This window comes from Euwallacea similis, chromosome 3 (assembly GCF_039881205.1).
Source record: "Euwallacea similis isolate ESF13 chromosome 3, ESF131.1, whole genome shotgun sequence".
NCBI lineage: Eukaryota > Metazoa > Arthropoda > Insecta > Coleoptera > Curculionidae > Euwallacea > Euwallacea similis.
In genome coordinates, this window is record NC_089611.1 from 2,862,699 (window position 1) to 2,877,718 (window position 15,020).

Genomic DNA, 15,020 nt, shown 5'->3' on the forward strand with positions numbered 1-15,020 from the left:
TGACCGACTTGATCGAGTATCTTTGTTATACTATGATATTTTCTAACGTATCAAACAAAAATGAACAGATTTGGGTAGCCATATTTATGCAATACTGTTTTCATTTTTTAACTTAACCTCACATTCCATACTATGGAATTTAGCAACTATTTGATAACTTAAGATTTATTTGCTGAAAAGTTCATCTCATTCAATACATATAAATTAAATAAAAACCCTTTCAATGCGCGTCACACAAATCTTGTTGAAACAGCACATAGGGCGGCACTTCCAAAACCATTGGCATGTACAAGGGAAACGAAAAGTATTAGAAACTAGTGCAGAAACTGTTCTCAAAGCAAAGGGCATTAAGATTGAGGACCCCAATGAATTCTTAAAGGAGAAGGTTGTTTATGAAAGGTAGCTTTTATCATTTCTTGTTATTCAAATAGATTATTTTTAAGTCTCACAAAGTCCTTATGGAAACATTTTGCCAATTCATGTATACACTCATACATAAACATAATTTTTCTTCTCTCAATTATCCATTAACTTACTATAGATTCGATATAATTGGTGTGAAAGGCCCTAAACCTCAATGCACCACTCCACCAAACTGGCACGAAAGACCTTTGCTTACATATGAAGACCATAATGCCCTATTAGAAGGTTTAGCTCAAGCCAAAGTCCTCACTAATACAGTCCAAATACAGGAAGGTCTACCTAACAAATATTTAATAGAAGACATAAGCCGAGAGCTAAATCGCAAAGTCAAGAAAGCAATTTTTGGTTCACATGTATTTGATGCAGAACAGCAAAAGCTGGAAAAGATTAAAGACCCTGAAAGACCCGCTTTTAACTTTCCAAGGGTCTATGGAATTACCCAAAAGAGGGTGTTGTAAGTTTGGTAGTTATTTGAAGTGCAGTAGTGGAAATTAAGTTTTTAGTAAATTAATGATCGACAAGCTTTTGGGCCTAATAGAGACTTCAGTTGAGCCGAATTTAGTGCAGCAGCGTTACTTGGCGGAAAATTTATACTTTCAATACCCATTTGAGAGAAATGGAGACTTGATTCAGTTCCAGTTGGTTGGGGACATAGTTTTACTTTCAGAAAAACCTTTAAGCCCCATAACAAGTGTTAATGTAAATGAGTTTGAATTGCCTAATTTATATCCAGTTAAACCTACAGTGACTCTAAATGAAACCAACAGCTATATCTTGGAGACAATATATCGTAAGTTATTAAGCATTGGAGGTTCATATATTTAAATATGAGAACTTGTAGCTGTCACAATACCGTCTTCAAAACACCATCCTCACACCTTGTTCATAAACTTTGATAAAGAATATGTGAAAAATCTTTACGAAGAAGAGGTTACTGAGGATCAGATTTTTGGCAGGGCCCTTTTGAAGGCTTTTACTGCCGCCGCTTCTTACGCCAAATCTCAGTTTGGGGTAAATTTTCTTAAAGACTTATATCTTGTATCTACAACATGCCTGTTTAGGAAGACGTAAAAAAACTCCCATCTCCAGTGACTCTTCAGATAGTCCAAACCAGTGGCCGACAGTTCCAATTTGGGGTTTTCCAGTTAAATACCTTAGATTTGGATAGTTCCAAAATGAGGAATATTTGGTATCAAACTCCAACAATGACTTTGTTTGATAGATGCGCTTATGTATTAGGGAAGCCTGTGTTGGAGGGTTATAACAGAACTGTTATGAACCATTTAGCTTCATTTTATAGCAATAATAACTAAATTTGTGGTTTTTATTGGAATATTATATTAAACAACAAATAATAATTTTTTTATTCACTCATGTGTCACACCGATGCCCTCTTTGTAGTTAGGGTAACGTTCAAGAGAGTGTTTGAGGGATGATAGCAAGTGTCCAGCAACAACCTACAATACCTTTTTAAAAACACTAAAATTTTGCCAGTCTTACAGACCTCTCATTATCCGTATAACTCAGCCCAAGACAATTGCAAGAGCACACTGAAGTCTGATCAAAATCCTCGTCTAAATAGCTGTGCCCGCCTATAACTTTACCATTCACATTCATCATTTCACTATCCAAAGCAAAAACATGGTGAGAACAGGACTGCAAGTCTTGCTCATCTTTCCTGCTCTCCTCAGGACCTCTAAAACGTTTATTATTTTTACATTAATATTGCTTCGCAACATATTAATAACTTGCATTGTCATGAATTTAAGGACGAGTAAATTGATGCTGGCAGCCACCACAGCCAAACCAAACAGGATGAACACCAAGCTCAAAGTTACATATCCAGGCTTGTTGATTAAAGCATTATCATTCTGCAAGGCTACATAATCGCCAAACCCGATAGTGGTCAGAGTAACGAAACAGTAATAAAAACTATCGAAATAAGTCCAGCCTTCGTATCTAGAGAAAACTGCAGCTCCAGTGGTGATAATAATGGTAGAGAGCATTCCCGTTGCAAACATGAGGTTCATTTCTGTCGCCTCAACTTTGTCGCACTTTAAATACTTCTTAATCTGCTTTATTATAATCGAGGCTGCTTTGTTGAGACGTTCACCGATGCTTTGGAACATGATCAGCCCCAAGGGAATGCCGATCTGATAATTATTTACAGTGCAAGTTTAAATTTTACAGGTGCACAATGCCCTCTTACCATGGCATAAGCCATGCAGAAGGCCTTCCCTCCTGCTGTAACTGGGGTTGAATGTCCATAACCAATCATGGCTAAAACTACTGTAGCAAAGTAAAATGAGCCCGCAAACTTCCATTGAGGGCCTGCTTTATGGGGTTTATTCTCAATAATCATCAATTCAATCATTTTATAGTCCTCTTCTGATATATTGTATTTAGTTTTTAATGAATGAGAAGATACTGCAGGGCGTTAAAAAAATATGAATAAGTGGAAAATTGCAAAGAGGTTACATGCCTTTTAATAACTGATCTCGTTTCTCTTCTTCCTTCGATTCCAGTGCGTCGAACACAGCAGCACCGATTAGGAGATAGGTGAATGTTGTCACCACTAGTGATAGGGTCCTCACATTTTGACGTTTCATGACAAAATTAACTCTAACCACCGCAAAAACTTATTTGTTTCTAGTCAAAATGGACCAAACGGGAATAGAAAAATCGATAATTGCGGGGGATGAATCTGGGAGGCACAAGCGCCGAACCAGATGGGGGCGTTTCAATTACTGGAGTTGTTGCTTTGAAATATACCTTTAAATACTTTTGTTCTTAGGAGGGAGTGGTGCTAATAAATATTTTAAAATATCTTTATTGAAGATAAAACAATAGTTTTATATAATTAACAAATTAAAAATATGTTTAAGAACTTAGTACACACCAAAATAAGAAATGCCATTAAATGTCTTAATTTTTCTAAGAATAACTTTCATGTCAATAGGCAACACTGTCTATTCACATCTAAAATCTTCCCATAAATTGCATTTTTCCACTAAAACTCCATTAAGTAGTCCCCAAGAAAAATATTTAATAAATACTGACTATTAATCAATAATTGCCCATAGAACAAATTCTCCCCAACAACCTATTCATTTTTGAACCTCAAGATTTTCTTATGGTCCTTGATTTCTTCCAATGCGTTTAAGTTGTCCCACCAGAATTTCAACCTGTGCTTTAAAATCAAGGTAAACCATGGTGTCCATTGCCCAGTTAGAGTAGGAACAAAGTTGTCAAACTCATTCCTTGGCACAAAACTTATCTCAGACACTTCATTGGGGTTTGGCTTCAGTTGTACATCTTGTTGGATGAAGATCACATAGTCTAATTCATGTTCTCCATATTTTCCATTACCTTCAAATCATCAAATCATCTTAAATTTGTTTGTTTTTTTACCCAACTTAATACCTTCATCCTTATAGTGCACCCTGGTGATGTAATGCATAATATCCAAAGGTATGCTATCAGTAGCTATGCCTAATTCATAGTTCAATCTCCTCTGAGCTGCCCTTTTAATTCCAATGGCATCCTCTTCCTCCTCCTCCCCTGCAAAGTTCCCCAAGGGATGGCTACAGCATGAGTTCGTATAGCAGTCAGGGTAAGTTATCTGAAACTTTACTTGGAGAGCCAAGACATTTCCAACTAATGTGTATTGCTAATCAAATTTTTGTATATACACTCAAAGCAATTACGTCTAAATAACTTATATTTATATTTTACAATAATTCGAGTGTGTATATCAAAATATCTCATCTAGCAATTTTCCTCTTGCATACGAACTGCCTACCTTGTTTGAGGATCTTTTCTGTAGCAGCAAATCCCCCTTTTTATTAAATAAAAACACACTAAATGCTCTGTGAAGAGGTATGTGGCCGTTCTCTTGCACTAAATGACAGTGCTGTTTGCTGGCTTGGCCTAGGATTTTGTCGTCATCGTCTACCAGGAAACACTGGTCTTTTAGCATAGCTTCATGCTGTGGGTCTTGTGCCAAGTTGCTTTTGGTGGCCGCTGCTCCCGTAATGGTTCTCTTAATGATAGTTTTTGGAGCATTTGTGATGCTTTTTACTAACGTTGTTAACATTGTATTAGCAGTACTAGAAATAATGACAATTCATGGGAATATAAGATACAATGAAGTACATCTAAGTACACCTGAGGTGTGATAAAGGCGAGTTGATTGATCAGGAATGCGTGAAATGTTGTATGATATAGAAAGTAAATTCTGATTTATTAATGCTCATTACACAAATACAGAATAATTAGAAATTTAGTAGTTTGTTAAAACTTTCACTAAATTAAATTTGGGGGTTTCAATACCTGAATGTTTTGGTCTGTACGACAGTTGCCGTGGAAGAATGAAAACTGCTCATGCGCGTTATCATGTTTCAGTATTGTCAGATTGTGAAACTAAATGATTGTATGAGCCTTGAAACACGTTGCATTAAAAAAAACGGTAACATTATCTACTTTGTTTCATGGTTCTGTCATTGTCATCGGGACTAAATTCTTGAAACAAACAATTCACATACTTCCAGTTGTTTCCCATAAATGGCGTTCTGTTATAACTCGTTATTGTTAAACTTATTTCAAATAGTTTCTAATCCTATGCTCGCGCTGTCTCGATTATCGTTCACGAGATGGAAGCACTTTTTACAGTGCACGTTTGCCCGAAACGCGTCCGAGTTGAATTGATGTCAAAAATTTGAATCTATATCGCTTCTCGGCCTTTTGGCTAAGATCAAAGTGTAGTATCTGTTCTTATCAGCTTAATATCTGATACGCCCCGCATGCGGGGCCAGTATATTAAACTGATTTTTGGAAATTGACGGTTGTTAGGGGCTTGCTCCACCACTGTCGCGGGTTGGCCTGGTATTGCAGTATCGCTAGGATCGGCCCATTTAAACAAAATGAAAAAAAATTTACTAATTCTTGAAAATGTTTCCACATGGATAGTAAATGTCACAGTTACGTGGAAAAAATAAGGAAATTAAAACTTCATTTAGGGAATTACATATGCACCTTTATTAATCCTTACAGCACGAGTATATAACAGTAAATCGGAATTAAAAAATCATAGATGTTAAACGAGACTTTGGGCTTATTTTTTGCATCCAGTTTTACTTTTACATACGGAGCGACTCTAAATAAACAAATTCCACCTCAAAGAAACTTTTTTTGTAGACCGACAATAAGATTTAGTTAAGGGCTTATATGCGATGATCTTATATACCGCGTATTGTACAGGCTAGTTCTCCTACAAAGCGGAGGCACCAGAGATGATTTCAATCAACTCTCTAGTAATGACAGCCTGTCGAGTCCTGTTGAAGGTCAACGTGAGCTTGTCAATCATCTCTCCGGCGTTTTTGCTGGCGTTGTCCATGGCTGTCATCCTGGAAGATTGCTCTGAGCAAGCCCCTTCTTTCATTGAGTAAAACAAGAGGGAAGCCAAGGAAAATTCTAAGTATGATTGAATTACTTCATCATCCAATGAGTCGTAGATAGACAGTTTGGGAGCAGCCTGAAAGTAATTTTTGGTGTATGTTTGTATGAGTAATTTCTATATTCCCCATAAGTCCGCAAGCTTAAGCTTAAATATTCCGTAAGTTTTGCACGTAGATGTGTCAATTTAAGCCATGCTGAGTTTTCTACCTGGCTTGCCTGCCTAAGTCTGCATATGATGAAACCGTCAATTAAGACTCAAGCTTGGCTTTTGGACCTATAGAGAACATAAGGTTATAATGACTACTGAGAAAGCGACTCACAACGACGGACTGCAAGCTGAAAACAGGCAAAGTTTGAGTTTGATAGGACACCACAGACTTGAAGCGATTGTAGACAATTTCCCCTGATCCAAACTTGTAGTCGCTCTTCAGGACCGCATCGGCCAACTTGGCGGCATCGATGAAAGTAGGGGGCAGACGCCCCACTTCATTGCATGCCAGAATAATATTCTTGCCATAGATGCGCGACAAAATTGCACGGGATTTGTCCCCCACGCAGACTACTTTGATGTTCTGGTCATCCTTGCCCAGCTCATTACGAATGTGGCGAGCCACTGAGGTGTGCACAGCACCACACAGACCTTCAGGAGTTAATTGTTACTATAAATAAGACCTAGGGGGTTATTAAAAGAGCCTTACCTCTGTCAGAGGTCATGGCAATGACGAGCTTTTGGGGAATATCAGTGGGAGGGGCAATTTCAGCTTGTTCATAGAATTGTTTGGCACCATTGCCAATGGGGCGCACCTATATTATAAATAACCATCATAGTACTTCAACAATTGGGGGATATAACAAATGTGCCCAAATTCAGGGTCAAATTATTAGAGCTCTGGTAACCTTGCCAGGAGCATATGTCTCTAGTAATTTGCACCATTTATCAAAGACTAGTTAGAATCAGTTTTGACCACTGACACTTTATGCCCATGTTAAACTAGTCAGAACTTCAATAATTTAGCCCTAAGAGAATATAAAATGGCTTTTAGAGCTTTGTTTAAAGATACTGAGAGACATCGAGAATTATCAACATTGATTCAACCAAATAAAGTGATTTCATCTTTAAACTCATCTTCACTAGTCTTCACCTTTAGGACTAAAATTTTAAATCCTCAATTACATAAACTCACCTGCTTCAACTCCCTTTCAGCCCTGGCATACTTGGCAGCTGACACCATCTTCATGGATTGGGTAATCTTCTGGATATTCTTCACGGACTTAAGACGGATTGAAATGGCTTTCAAGGTGGCCATACCCCTTTGCTGCTGCTGTGCAGGGACATTTTGGGCCAGGACTGGCACTACAGCCCCAAATCGACCCAACATCTTTGGCTGCACAAACAGATCATATTTAATGTAAGAATTTGGACCATGGACCCACAGATTATTGTAGAATCAAATGTTTATTGTAAGGGGCCTATTTTTGAGAATTATATAAAAAAAATTGTAATGTTCAAGTTATGTAATTGTGCGGTTAGTACTGTAAGCATGTAGGTGGAAAAGGGGGTTTAAAAATGGTTTGAGTGAGTACGGTACCTGCTGGTTTTAAAACCCTGAGTGTTCAGGGGGCGATTGAGGTGGAATTTTGAATCTTTAGGGTGAGTGAGCGAAGAAAATTAGAAAATAAAGAGGTGAGAAACTAACCCTTTACCACTTCACGGAATTGCAAAGAGTGAGCCACGTTGCCGCGTTTTGACCTTAAGCTGAAGTAATCGTATCGAAATAAATTCGTTAGTCGACCGAATTCGATTTTTCTTGACGTATTAATTGTTCGGGTGCAGGCTATTATCAGAAATTATATAAGATATTTGTTTAAAAAACCGACAGAAAACGTTTACTTAATTTTATTTTATATATATATATATACATTAGTTTCCCTGCTCGTAAAGAAATTGATGTAGATATGGCAATGAAGCAAAGGTGAGGATAATGTTTGATCTTGATGATTTTGACGTAGAATTGAGGCAATGCCAACGTGCCAAAAATATCCTCAGATATTTCCCCATAGAAAGAACGTTTTGGCTCTTTATTGTTGTTGTCTTGAAGTATTGGTCGAAAAACTAAAATATTTTTATTCTGCAATTATATCTCTAATTTACGTCTCCTAGGATAAACTTAAAAAGTTGGAATAAGTTTTTTCAGAATTCTGTAAAAGCTTATGACACAAAAATTGGCAATGTTGCTTCATCCTGGCCCCATCTTCAGTATTTTACTCCTATTTTTTCATAATATTATTAATTTACTTTAAATAACATGTAGAATGAGTTCCCTAGGCCTGATTTACACGTTCGGGGTCACAATTTCGCGGCAACAAAGACTATTCCTAACTAATCACAAAAAACTGTCTGCTTTTTGTCAGCTTTGTCAAATCTCACGATCTAACCTCAAATATCAAAAGATCCTCGTACCGGGCAATACAAAAATCCGATGTTTTTCCGCAACCTCCAAGCAAAAGGCTGAGAAGGACGACACGAAAAAGCATGTAAATGTGGGAACCATTGGGCATGTGGATCATGGGAAGACCACCCTTACAGCAGCCATAACGAATTATCTGCAAAGAGATGGTTTAGCAAAGTATGTGTCTTATGAGGAGATTGATAAGGCTCCTGAGGAAAAAGCAAGAGGTGAATGTAATGAGGGAAAATTTTTTAGGCTATGTAAAGGCCTTAATTAGTATTGAATGGCACCATTAGCACCAGAGATATTGATAGTACCATATTTCCATATACAATATTGAGTCTAGCTTACAGTGTGGATCTTATCTATTTTTAATATATCTATCTATAGGGATTACCATAAATGCCTGCCATGTAGGCTACAGCACCAAAACTCGTCACTATGCTCACACAGACTGTCCAGGTCATGCAGACTACATCAAAAATATGATTTCGGGGGCCTCACAAATGGATGGGGCTATTTTGGTGGTAGCCGCTACTGATGGATCAATGCCCCAAACTCGAGAGCATTTGCTATTGGCCAAACAAGTAGGCGTAATGAAAATTGTAGTTTATGTTAATAAGGTTGACTTGGTTGATGAAGAAGTAATATGGAATAAACAATGTGTCATATTCCTTTTAAATGTTAAACAGATTTTAGAACTGGTTGATTTGGAAATGAGGGAGTTGTTGGAGGATTTTGGGTTTGATGGAGAGGGTGCTCCCATTATTCTAGGGTCGGCTTTGCAGGCTTTAGAAGGGAAAGACACAGATATAGGTGAGTTATAGTAGATATGCTTCTTTTGCCTTTCATTATTGCACAAGTTCATAGGAACAAAGTCAATACAAAAACTGCTGGATGCCCTGGATTCATATATTCCACCTCCACAGCGAGACATCACTTCTCCTTTTATGTTACCTATTGATAATGCCTTTTCAGTGCCTGGTAGGGGCACAGTAATTGTTGGAACTTTAAGTAGAGGTGTCCTGAAAAAAGGCACAGAAGCCAATCTTTTAGGATTTGACTTAAATGTGAAAACCTCAGTTTCTGACATTCAAGTCTTCAAAAAGAGTCTTTCAGAGGTATATTTATACTTTCTAGTTATTGTTCAATAATTGTTATTTGATTAAGAAATTTTCAGGCAATAGCTGGGGAAAATATTGGTGTTTTAGTGCGGAATATCAAGGTTAAAGACATCAAAAGAGGGATGTTGCTGTGCCAGCCTAAGAGTGTAGCTCTTAGTAATAGCTTTAAGGCTAGTATTTACTTTTTATCTAAAGCGGAAGGTGGCAGGTCAAAACCTGTAACTGGTAAATACTGTCAGCAGCTGTTCAGTAAAACTTGGAGTGTACCTTGTAGAATAGACTTAGGTATTTGTAAAAAAATAATTTTTATTTAAATACCAATTTATGTTCAATATTTGCAGATGATTCGGCTGGTATGATAATGCCAGGGGAACATGGCAATATCAAGTTGACTCTATTGTGGAAAATGGTGATGATGCAAGGGCAACAGTTTACTATAAGGGAAAACAACATGACTGTGGCCACAGGTATTATCATTAAAACTCTACCTAATGTAGATGTTAAAGGGAATCTGGGCAAACTAATGCTGAGTTAGTTTATCAGCATTAGTTTTAGCATTAGTCTTTTATGTATTTATATGAAGGTATTTTCTAGTGATTGTCAGATTAATAAATTTTTTTCAATGAAATTGGATTAGTAGTGTTTTTTTTAAAGGAATGTGTATATAAATACCATCTGTCAAAGTAAAACAAATTTTATACAAGTATAATATTTGGTACTGAAGGAAGGATTATCAGGAGCCAAATACAAGATGTTAAGAAAATAACTTTCGTAAATTTGACCAATGATTTAGAACCTCATTTTGAATAAAAAAGTTCCTTACAAGAGAGATTGAAAACCTACCAACTTTTTCTAAAAAAAAATGTCAAAGTTCGTAACTGAAAAGCTATAATAAGCTCTAAATTTTAATATAATGTTGAAAAACATACTTGACGTATTGATGTGCAACAAAAAAAACTTAAAATTACTCAACAATAACGTTGCTAAAAGTAATTTAAAATTTAATTAATAACTAATATCAGAAAAACTTAAGAGGCAACGCAGCACTGAACGTTACCGACAAAAAGGAATTGGTTTTTGTTATGATTATTTTTTACTATTCCTTAATATCCGATAGCTGATAAAAACCTGACCTTTTTTAGTACGTGAATTTATTTCGACTTATTAACAGTACCTATGTGAAAATATATTCTTTACGCGAATATCATGATATGCTTTTGATTTATGGAGAGGCATTACAAAATTACCTAGAAACTAGGTACATTTACGCTAATCGGCATCTAGAAAGAAAACTTCTAGCTCGACAAACATTCGTAAAAGTTTCCCAGAGGTTTCTGCATGCAGGTAACGTAATTCCTACATATCAAAGATGAGGTCGACAGTGAGAAGTCGGTCCTAAAGCCGAAGAAGAAATTTTAGACCTTGTTGAAGAGGATTTGACAAGGAGTACTCGGAGTAGAGCCTACATGAACTCAAATGATGGTCATTTCGAATATTTAATGTAGTAAAAACAATAATAAATTTGTATTTTTGATTATAATATGAGTGGCGTAAAATGTGTAATATAACATGTTATGTTAATTAGAGATGACAACAATAATTTAAAGGTAAGTGACTTTTCAAAATAATAAAATAAGAATCACGTTTAAATTTTATAAATTTAATGCATTTTGTTAATTATGTACTGTAAAACCTATCAGCCCCAAAAAAACTGTGTAAGAATGCACATGTAGTTTTTGCGGTTGTTTAGGTAGGTATCGAAATAAAGTAAACACAACGCGACGTTGCCAATTCTCAAAAAAAATTTTGTTTTGTTCTAAATGCTGTTCATCGTTGGCAAAATATACGAAAGTTATTTCCCTAATATTCTGTATACCTTCTCGCAATATCCGCCCATCTGATATGAAAGATTGAATTTTCGCAACACACACAAAACATACATTTTTTGACCCTACAAATTTGTTTTTTTCATATTAATTACAATATTACTGAATTACAGAGAGGCATTTGAAACGAAAATAACTGATTTTTTCTTATTTTTTTAACTCAATAAAACAAGTGACTTTGTTAAAAATGTATATTTCCTCAAAACAATAAATTTACGATAATACAACATAGAGTTTAGTCGATGGAAGAACAATCCTGCATTCTAAAAATAGTACAATAATCGTTCATTAGGTGTAAAATTACAAATACTACACGCGTCGTGTTTTAGGCACTACAACAGTGAAGCTCTGGAATTAGGCACTTTTAAAAAATTCTCTAGTTTAAGTCGCGTTAAGTTAAGTAGACTGATACAATTTAAGTTAAAAATGAAGCTTAGACACTAAAATAATAATAATAATAACATAGATCATTATTGGCACATAATAAAATTTCTACAATAAACTCTAATAAGTAAATAATATAATACACGATTTTTGGTTAAGAAAAGTCAGATCAAATTCGTTAAAAAGTATTCGAAGCTACATCGTTGGTAAATTATTTTCTACCCTCAAGGTTTTAATACACAATATAAAAAATTATGTGCTCTTTAGTATGTTAAAAATTTTAGCACCAGTTGAAAGGACACTTGAAAATCCTAAAAATCAATTACTGAAATTTGAAAGTTTTCATCTGCGACTCTTGCTTGGTGGTTCTACTAGTAGTGGTGGTCCTCTTCTCGAACCTTTCTTCGTTTATAGACTTCTTAATAGTCTTTTGCTCAATCGAGTCGTCTTTCACAACCGGAGGCTCGGTTATATATTCTACATTGGATGAATAGGATGACTGGTACTGCTCATCAGCTCCACCTCCATTATTTTTAAAGCTGTCAAAGGCACTTTTAGGAATGGACTGCCCTATTACACTTTCCTTATCACCACCTTTTACAGTAGTCGTCGTGTAGTACTTTTCAGTATTCGACGAAAATGTGGTTTTCGGTTCTGATTTGTAGTACTCGTACTTGTATGAGTCAGTGCGATACCCTTCGGGAGTTTTGTAGGTATTGGTCGAGTACTCGGAAGTACTGTAGCCGTCTGAGCTTAAACTGGGTAAGTTCAAAGGTTTAAAAGAATGGCTGGATACGTCAGTGGTAACAATAGAGGGTTTAAAAGTACGTGTTGTGGTTTCAGAAGTAGTTTTTTCGAAGTTAGTAGAGCCAGGTTTGAATGTGTGGCTTTGAATGGAGCTAAAGCCTTGGGGTTTGTGTGCCTCGTTCTGTTGATAGCTAGGAGAACTAGGCTGATAATCAGTTTGTAAATACGTGGGGGGAGGAGGTGGAGGAGGTGCAGATCCAGCACTGCTGAAAGGTTTCGGTGAGGTGTTCATGGAAGCCTTACTGTTGGGCGGATTTAGCGTCGCATAATGACTGGGCGTGCTCGAACCGGAAGGCTGAAAGCCGCCCACAGTACTGCCATAACCTGGAGTCGTTTTATACACTGGAGATGCAGGTTTAGTGGGACTTCCTCTGACTTGATTATAGCTATCATAGCCGGAGGAACTGTATCCTCCCATGGGATATTGTTGTGCGTATGGGGTATCATATGGGGCGACATATGGAGAACTTTGACCATAACTGTTACTATTGCTGTAGACTGCTTGGTCCAGCTGGTTTACAGCGCCTAAAAGGGATTTTGTTTGACGATCCAGGGAGTTGATTTTGTCTGGACTTTCCAAGTGGTCGTAGGTCGAATCCTGATAGTACTGGTTAGTTGATTGGTTATAAGGCGAACGTGAGCTGTCGTAGCTATGTCCGTATCTGTTGGGAGAAATATGTAAAGGAGGAAAAATATTGCTTTGAATTTTTGGGGCCGTGACCAACGTTGTCAATTTAAACAACCCTGTTAATTTGATGGAGGATTTATATTATCGGTGAAGTCAAATATTTATTTTGCGTTGTTTATTCAGATTAGTGGACACGGTTAACAATTACAAAATGGATTTTTCAATATTTGACCTGACCTATAATTCCGTCTATTACTATTTCGGTTATCTCCATAGCGCGTATGGTAAACGTGATCACACTAGGTGTTGGAGTAATAAAATATTCTTATCATAAAGGTACAGCTTAACAACACTATTACGGCTCAAACACAAACATAAAAGGTTTTTCTACAAAAAACTCACCTGCAATTCTACAATCCACCAAATGTTAATAATGCACCCTCACTCTTGCGCATGCAAATGAAAGAAAAATGCTACCGTTAGTCAAATAAAAATTTCCAAAAATCAAAACATGCAAAGACCACAACAAAAAGTAAAAGGATTACCAAGTTTAAGAGTTAGTGGGCAGTTGTAAAAATTTCCAAATATACACAGGGTGCTTGGGGTTAAAACAAGAGACGAACGACACACCTTTTAACTCACCGTGTTTCCTGTTCAGGGGCTGAACTGATGTACCCATCAGTTTCATCGCCTGAAGTTTCATTTCCTGAGTAAAAAAAGAGAATTACGAAAACTTTATAGTTAAAGCGTAAAAAGCGCTTACTCTTCAGCTTATATTTCTCCTTTCTTATGGCAACCAACTTGTTCTTGGCCTCCAGCAGCTCACGCTCTATCCTGCACACTTCAGTTTGCGCATCTATTTCTTGGGCAATGCCTCCCACCATTCTTCGGTTGATTACCAAATACCTGGAAAAAAAGAGGTTTGATAAATTAATAAAAAAAAAAAAAATTGAAACCGACCTTTCTTCCTCTGCTTGTTCGGCCTGCTGCGCAGCTCGCACGAGGTTGTCCGTGGATCTAATAACCGCATTTCCAGCCGCATGGAGCCTCCTCGTTGCTTCGGTGTCCCCTTCCGCTTTTACTTTACACGCAACTAGGAGATGTGCCGTGGAACTGGCCACTTGTTTGGCGGCCGCAATCAGCTTGTCTTCACTGCCCAATCCTGAGAAAAACAATGAAAATCGTCATAAAACTACTGGTCTTCAGGTCTCACCTTGCACTAAAGCATTAGCAGCTTCAACAAGACTGTGAGTCGCGGCAGCTACGAGTCTTGCGGCGGAAATGAGTCCTTCGGACCACTGTCCATCATCGGAGGAAGAAGTGGGATATCTAGACATTTTTCCACTATCGATAAGTTCTCTTTGGGCGGCGCTTGCTGCTTTGATCAATAAACCGATGGCACTTGTGATTGACTTGGCTGCCTCCAGTATCATTTCGTCGAAGTTCATGAACTCCAAGTTGGGATCTTGAGTCTGAAATGTTAGTTGGAATGTTGAGAAATTAGATTAAATTACTTTAAATTTGAAGAAGATTCACCAAAAATATCGTCGAATATCAATATCCCGAACTCAATAGAAATTTAATTAAAGCTAAGCACTAAATTTTACCTAACGTTCTGAGACGAATATTAATTGATAATTAGTGGTAATTTGTTTGACAATTATGTTACGTGTTGTTGCCAAAAAATAGACAAATGACAACATTTTCAATTTCCTAGATATTTCAGAAAAACATTTTGAATTTTTTCGCCGAACAGCTTTCCTAAATGATGACCATTTTGTTAACAAAAGAAGGGCGTATTGCCACTTAATTAAAGAAATTTTTCTCAAATTCTTAAGCTTAAATCACCATGTTAAAAGTG

At 36.8% G+C, this 15,020-nt stretch overlaps 6 protein-coding genes and 1 non-coding gene across 15 annotated transcripts in view; 3 read left to right on the forward strand and 4 right to left on the reverse strand.

Moving 5' to 3' along the window:
- Positions 1-119: 119 nt before the first annotated feature.
- On the forward strand, positions 120-1,781 carry mRpL37 (mitochondrial ribosomal protein L37). The gene is made up of 5 exons (XM_066406496.1): positions 120-399; positions 542-877; positions 927-1,213; positions 1,265-1,434; positions 1,485-1,781. Exons 1-5 carry the CDS (start codon positions 224-226, stop codon positions 1,734-1,736), a joined length of 1,221 nt encoding a protein of 406 aa, XP_066262593.1. The 5' UTR covers positions 120-223; the 3' UTR covers positions 1,737-1,781.
- Task7 (TWIK-related acid-sensitive K[+] channel 7) lies at positions 1,729-3,069 on the reverse strand. The gene is made up of 5 exons (XM_066406497.1): positions 2,906-3,069; positions 2,633-2,850; positions 2,176-2,576; positions 1,928-2,119; positions 1,729-1,880 (listed from the first exon to the last, which is right to left on the reverse strand). The coding sequence occupies exons 1-5, from the start codon at positions 3,030-3,032 to the stop codon at positions 1,802-1,804; spliced, it is 1,017 nt and encodes a 338-aa protein (XP_066262594.1). The 5' UTR covers positions 3,033-3,069; the 3' UTR covers positions 1,729-1,801.
- A 168-nt stretch (positions 3,070-3,237) lies between these two features.
- Positions 3,238-4,999, reverse strand: LOC136419990 (isopentenyl-diphosphate Delta-isomerase 1-like). 2 transcript variants are annotated; one of them, XM_066406605.1, is made up of 4 exons: positions 4,968-4,999; positions 4,226-4,532; positions 3,847-4,045; positions 3,238-3,792 (listed from the first exon to the last, which is right to left on the reverse strand). In XM_066406605.1, the coding sequence occupies exons 1-4, from the start codon at positions 4,982-4,984 to the stop codon at positions 3,527-3,529; spliced, it is 789 nt and encodes a 262-aa protein (XP_066262702.1). In that variant the 5' UTR covers positions 4,985-4,999; the 3' UTR covers positions 3,238-3,526. The 2 variants fall into 2 exon arrangements, with proteins under 2 accessions (XP_066262702.1, XP_066262701.1); XM_066406604.1 differs by lacking the exon at positions 4,968-4,999 and adding an exon at positions 4,756-4,835.
- Positions 5,000-5,150: 151 nt separating this feature from the next.
- On the forward strand, positions 5,151-5,341 carry LOC136420225 (U2 spliceosomal RNA). Its single transcript, XR_010753163.1, has one exon. It is a non-coding gene; the product is annotated as a U2 spliceosomal RNA (small nuclear RNA).
- A 95-nt stretch (positions 5,342-5,436) lies between these two features.
- ATPsyngamma (ATP synthase, gamma subunit) lies at positions 5,437-7,698 on the reverse strand. 2 transcript variants are annotated; one of them, XM_066406483.1, is made up of 5 exons: positions 7,578-7,698; positions 7,065-7,265; positions 6,579-6,684; positions 6,201-6,520; positions 5,437-5,956 (listed from the first exon to the last, which is right to left on the reverse strand). In XM_066406483.1, the coding sequence occupies exons 2-5, from the start codon at positions 7,257-7,259 to the stop codon at positions 5,693-5,695; spliced, it is 885 nt and encodes a 294-aa protein (XP_066262580.1). In that variant the 5' UTR covers positions 7,260-7,265; positions 7,578-7,698; the 3' UTR covers positions 5,437-5,692. The 2 variants fall into 2 exon arrangements, with proteins under 2 accessions (XP_066262580.1, XP_066262579.1); XM_066406482.1 differs by having other exon boundaries at positions 7,470-7,628.
- Positions 7,699-8,130: 432 nt separating this feature from the next.
- Positions 8,131-10,025, forward strand: mEFTu2 (mitochondrial translation elongation factor Tu 2). Its single transcript, XM_066406595.1, has 6 exons — positions 8,131-8,557; positions 8,721-8,974; positions 9,023-9,146; positions 9,201-9,451; positions 9,511-9,739; positions 9,796-10,025. The coding sequence occupies exons 1-6, from the start codon at positions 8,194-8,196 to the stop codon at positions 9,987-9,989; spliced, it is 1,416 nt and encodes a 471-aa protein (XP_066262692.1). The 5' UTR covers positions 8,131-8,193; the 3' UTR covers positions 9,990-10,025.
- A 1,492-nt stretch (positions 10,026-11,517) lies between these two features.
- Positions 11,518-15,020, reverse strand: part of rhea (Talin_middle and talin-RS domain-containing protein rhea) — a 30,340-nt gene continuing 26,837 nt past the window's right edge. For 6 of the 7 annotated variants that reach the window (XM_066406644.1, XM_066406646.1, XM_066406645.1 and 3 more), the window contains 5 exons: positions 14,373-14,631; positions 14,120-14,321; positions 13,923-14,065; positions 13,802-13,865; positions 11,518-13,193 (listed from right to left, as the gene is read on the reverse strand). In XM_066406644.1, the coding sequence (XP_066262741.1) occupies positions 12,047-13,193; positions 13,802-13,865; positions 13,923-14,065; positions 14,120-14,321; positions 14,373-14,631 (1,815 nt within the window). In that variant the 3' untranslated portion in view covers positions 11,518-12,046. Of the gene's footprint in view, positions 13,194-13,789; positions 13,866-13,922; positions 14,066-14,119; positions 14,322-14,372; positions 14,632-15,020 lie in introns of all 7 variants that reach the window. The other variant, XM_066406647.1, reaches the window with a different exon arrangement.